Source organism: Lactuca serriola, chromosome 4 (assembly GCF_051521515.1).
Source record: "Lactuca serriola cultivar US96UC23 chromosome 4, Lser_US96UC23_V15, whole genome shotgun sequence".
Classification (NCBI taxonomy): Eukaryota; Viridiplantae; Streptophyta; class Magnoliopsida; order Asterales; family Asteraceae; genus Lactuca; species Lactuca serriola.
Window position 1 is genome coordinate 294,996,453 of NC_136411.1, and position 5,442 is coordinate 295,001,894.

Genomic DNA, 5,442 nt, shown 5'->3' on the forward strand with positions numbered 1-5,442 from the left:
TTTGGGAGAACGAAGAGGTTGGTTATAGGTTGACGGCTAAGACGGCGGCAAGGCAAACCTACAGGAATGATATGACGGTGGGGTAATGTTTCCATGTGGTTGGATCCACAGATTTATAGTGGAACCCTGTTCAAATATCGGTTAATGTATAAAAGCAAACTGTTGAAGAAAAAAGGAAAAAATTACGTGGGCCCCACTTCGTTTCGTCTGTTAGTGTCCGGTTGCAACTATAAAGCAAACCAAACTACCATTGGTATCCTTCACCCCTAAACAGAGTTCTTCTCACTCTTAAATCTCTTAATCTCTCTGTCATTTCTGACTTCTTAATCTTTTCCTCTGATTTCGTTTCCCCATTGGGTTTTTGGATCAAACCCAGACTTGGTTTTTGTTGTTCAACGGAGAAGAAATCAGAGATTGATACACAAAATGACAAAACAGAAAGTCATGGTTGCAGAAGCAAAATCCGGAATGGATATGGCGATGACGGTTGTGCCCAAGGCGTTGTTCGCGGCGGAGATGAAGAAACCGCCGTTGATGCCTGGAGGGTATATCACGATATCAAAGAAGAAGCTGCTACAGAACCTGGAAATCAACGGTGGAACGAGGATTAACGCGTGGGTGGAATCTATGAGAGCTTCGTCTCCGACGTCTCATCGAAAATCCGATGTATCTCTCTCGCAGGAATTAACCTCATGGATGGTTAGTACCTACCTTACTACATATCGTGTTCCTAGATTGATATTTAAATTTGAATTTGAAATGAAAACTCGATCTGAAAATGCATGTGTGAATGAATCAGGATCGGCATCCTTCTGCCTTGAACGTGTTCGACGAAATTACTAACGCTTCAAAAGGAAAACAAATAGTGATGTTTCTCGATTACGATGGCACACTCTCCCCAATCGTCGATGACCCCGATCAGGCTTACATGTCGGATGCGGTAATCATTTAACTCCACTCTAGATTCACGTCCAAACTCCAAACTCCAAAATCAATACTCTTTTCCCTTACAAAATTCCTTATTTTTCATCTTCGTAGATGCGAACAACAGTCAGAAAACTCGCTGGATGCTTCCCCACTGCCATTGTTAGTGGAAGATGCAGAGATAAAGTGTATGACTTTGTCAAATTAGCAGAGCTTTACTACGCTGGAAGCCATGGCATGGACATTAAAGGCCCTTCGAAAGGCTCCAAGCATAAGAAAGTAAGTCACTTTCACACATTATCCTGATAATCATCTTCTCCACTTCATTTTTTATTTGGGTTTTATTTACATGATCAAATTCTAAACTTCAAATCTTTTCATGATCTTCAGAATCCACCGAGTGTTCTCTGTCAACCCGCTAGTGAATTTCTACCCATGATAGATGAGGTTTATGGTTTATTAATGGAGAAAACGAAATCGACACCAGGGGCAAAAGTGGAAAACAATAAATTCTGTCTTTCTGTGCATTTCCGATGTGTTGATGAAAAGAAATGGAGCGAGCTTGCTGCGCAAGTGAGATCAGTGTTGAAAGACTACCCAAAGCTTCGGTTATCTCAAGGAAGGAAGGTTAGAATCGTCTTTTCACCACAATTATATTATCGTATTATTTAATTATTTAATTCCAAAAAACAAATAAATATTAAATCTCACTATTTATTTTATACTTGGTAATTTCCAGGTGCTAGAGATCCGTCCCACTATTAAATGGGACAAAGGCAAAGCCCTCGAGTTTTTGTTAGAGTCACTGGGTACGTCATCGTTTTATCTTTTCTTCTATCGTTTATTTTATTACTTCATAACAAAGGAATAAAATAAAATAAAAAAATATAAAATTACACGTGTAACATACACGACTTGATGGATACGTATATGTGTTCAGGTTATGCCAACTGTACAGATGTCTTTCCTATTTACATTGGAGACGATCGAACGGACGAAGACGCATTCAAGGTTGGTTTTTTTATACAAGAAAAGAAAATAATTTCTTTTTGGTGATCCCATGAAAATAAAATTAATTTTTGTTTTTTATTTATTTTTGGTAAAAATTAGGTATTGAGAGAAAGAGGACAAGGTTTTGGCATTCTGGTGTCCAAAATTCCAAAGGACACAAATGCATCTTATTCTTTGCAGGAACCATCCGAGGCAAGTTTTCAATAATATTATTCTGTTACTTTTTATTAACTTTTTCTTTTTTTAGGAATATTTGCTGTGGCCCTCTTCTTTATTGTTCACATTCGATCTTTATTTATTTTGGCAACATAACAAAAACACAAAATCCATCAATCTTATATTTTATATTCTTGATTTTTTGGTTTTCACTATTTTTTAAACAAATTTTGAATGAAACACTATGAAATATTATGGTTTTTGAACTTTTAATAGAAGTAGATTGAGGATATAAAATGGTTTTAATGTAAAAGATGAAATATAATACTAGTAGTTATTTATTTGGTTGTTGTGGTTTAACATTAAAAACATAATCAAGTTATTTGTTATTTGAATGAACCACAAAATAATGATATAGAAGTTGATGGGTAACGATTAAATGCGCTTAGTGAAAATGGTTGCAACGGGTTATAAATGTTATGGTAGTAAATAGTAATTAATGTAATTTGATTATGTGTTTAAATCTATATTTTATCTATTATTCTGATTTAGGTGTTGTGAATGTCTATAGGTGATGGATTTTTTACAACGGTTAGTTGAATGGAAAAGGCATCAACAGAGCCGAAGGTTTTGAAGGTGTGATGGGTTGAAGAACTAATGGATATATATATATATATATATATATATATATATATATATATATATATATATATATATATATATATATATATATATATTGTGTATGTATATAAGTAATGATGAATAGAAGTTAAGTAAATGTAAATCTTGTCCAAGCATAATGGAAGAAAGGACAAGACGGATAAAAAGGCAATAGGGCAGCTTTTGGTTAATATGGGCTTTCTTGTTGATGGGCATTTGTACATTTTGTAACACCCTAAAGCAAGAGGGTATGGACGTGTTTGTAATTTTGCATGGGTATCTAATGAAAATAGAAGTAGGTTTTTCTGTATTATTTTAATGTGTTTATGGAATATATATATATATATATATATATATATATATATATATATATATATATATATATATATATATATATATATATATATTGTTGGTCGTTATGGTTTTAATGAAGAATGGATCTCTTTGAATTATATCAATTGTTAAATAGGTTAACATTATCTTTCTTTTCACAAGCCAACCAAATCTAAATTTCACCCCATAACAACCAAATGGAAATTATTTTCTTTCTTAAATAAACTAGTCTATTTTATATATATATATATATATATATATATATATTAATTTTAAAGAAAGATAAATTATTTTTTTATTAAATAAACTAGTCCTTATATCCATATATTATATATGTTAATTTAAAAAAAAAAGTTAAATATAAATGTCAAAAATACTTGAAAACTTCGATTTTAATAAGAAAATAAAAAAAATAAAAAATTATTATAATAAAAATATTTTTTATCTTTTAATTTTGGAAAATTTAAATTTAAAACTTATGTTTATTAATGAAATTAATATCTATTTATTATTATGTTTATTGCAACTATTACATTAAATGAAATTTAATAAATTATAAAAATTTATAAAATAAGATGTGAAACAAAATTAATTCAAAATAACCATAAAATAACATTTTTGATAATTGAATGGGAGTGTGATAAGTGACAAAAATCTACTTTTATTAGAGAGGATATAACTTATATTTCTTTTTTATTCATATAAAACTTATTAAAAAAATTAATATTTTTAGAAACATATAATTTATTTATTTAAGATATCAATTAAAAAAAACAGAAATAAAAATATATAACATTTGTCAAACATGTTTAATAAAAATGATAAATCAAATTACAAATGTAACATGATAAATAAAATTACATAATTAGAAGGTACAAAACACATATTATTCGTAATTTCTAAATTTTCTCCATATGTGCTCTATCAAATCGTTTTTTTAGAGCGATATGAGCGTTTCTATCACGAAGTTGTTCCTTATTGGTCATATATAACTAGATAAGCTTGCAATTCGTTCGATAGAGTATTGAAAAGGTTGTTCATCATCTTGAGTAGAAATGCCTTGTTGTCGGTTTGCAGGTATGTCATTTAGAAATTCGATTGGATTATAATAGTGAATGTATGTGTCCCGTTATCCTCAATGCTCATATTATCAATACTGATACAAGCAACCATGATTTTCCCCATAACATCTTTGTCCTAAACTACACATGGACGTTTAAGAAATGCAAAACTGGCTTGTAAAACTCCAAAAGCTTGTCCAACATCATTTCTGGCAGACTCTTGACGTTCAACACACAACTTGTCTTTTGAGATTTGTGGAGCAGTTATTGACTTGACAAAGGCATCACATGAAGGATAAATGCCATCAGTGATATAATATGTCATATTACTTTCATGACCATTCACAACTTAACTCACATTTGGTGCTTGACCTGCCAATACATCACTAAAAATAGGAGAGCGATGGAGTACATAATATCATTACACGAACCTGGTGTTCCGAAAAATACATGCCAAAATGATTGCTGTTTTACTGCTTCTACATGCATATTGTCCAACCCAACTGTGTGACAATTTTTCCACTCCCAATGCATGCAGTCAATGCTTCCTATCATACATGGAAATCCATGTTCCTCCCCGACATAGAGTAGTCTTGCCAAATCATCTTGGTTTGGCCTTCTAAGGTACTCTCACCAAAGCATGAAATGACACCTTCTAGGAAATGTATAAGAGAATCTCGTGTTACAATTTCACTCGTTCTTAAATATTCATCTTGTGCATCTGTTGATGTACCATACGCCAACATACGCATAGCTCCTGTATATTTCTGTAACTGTGAAAGACCTCTTCTAACGGTGACATCATGTCTTTGTTGAAAATATCTGTCATTGGATGTAATGGTGGACACTATACAGAGGAATAGAGGTTTTCACATTCAAAATCTAAGTCGGAAGATTACTTCGTCATAGATTGGGTTGTCAACAAAGTAGTCTTCTATCAAATGTGTCTCACCCTGCTCACGTTGTCGGTCACAATACCTCCTTCTTGCTCTAGGATGATGATCTCCTATGAGCATATTTGGCATGCTTATGTGTAATTTAGTAACAATGTTATCAGCTTGTTAATTTCGCTGAGCAGATCGTGTTGGCCATTCATCATATTCATTTATATTCGATGATTCAGAATTGAACGGTGAGTTTTTATTATCAGACATTTCGATGAATGTAGGAAATGAGAAGTAGTTGTTTAATATTTAAAAATGTTCATCTTAAATTTATTTATACAAGAAAAGTATTATTTTTTTTATTTTTAAATTTAGATAACAATAATGTTTTTACCTTTTGAAGTGTGTCTTTT

General features: G+C 31.6%; 1 protein-coding gene across 1 annotated transcript; it reads left to right on the forward strand.

The window, feature by feature from the left end:
* The first annotated feature begins 244 nt into the window (after nucleotides 1-244).
* Nucleotides 245-3,064, forward strand: LOC145097171 (putative trehalose-phosphate phosphatase J). Its single transcript, XM_079034689.1, has 8 exons — nucleotides 245-699; nucleotides 800-940; nucleotides 1,039-1,203; nucleotides 1,315-1,551; nucleotides 1,664-1,733; nucleotides 1,865-1,935; nucleotides 2,035-2,127; nucleotides 2,663-3,064. The coding sequence occupies exons 1-8, from the start codon at nucleotides 427-429 to the stop codon at nucleotides 2,723-2,725; spliced, it is 1,113 nt and encodes a 370-aa protein (XP_078890815.1). The 5' UTR covers nucleotides 245-426; the 3' UTR covers nucleotides 2,726-3,064.
* Nucleotides 3,065-5,442: the final 2,378 nt, after the last annotated feature.

Coding starts and splice junctions, on each gene's coding strand:
- LOC145097171 (XM_079034689.1), top strand. CDS start 427: ATGACAAAACAGAAAGTCATGGTTGCAGAAGCAAAATCCGGAATGGAT. Junction 941..1,038: donor AGGCTTACATGTCGGATGCG/GTAATCATTTAA, acceptor TCATCTTCGTAG/ATGCGAACAACAGTCAGAAA. Junction 1,734..1,864: donor GTTTTTGTTAGAGTCACTGG/GTACGTCATCGT, acceptor ATATGTGTTCAG/GTTATGCCAACTGTACAGAT.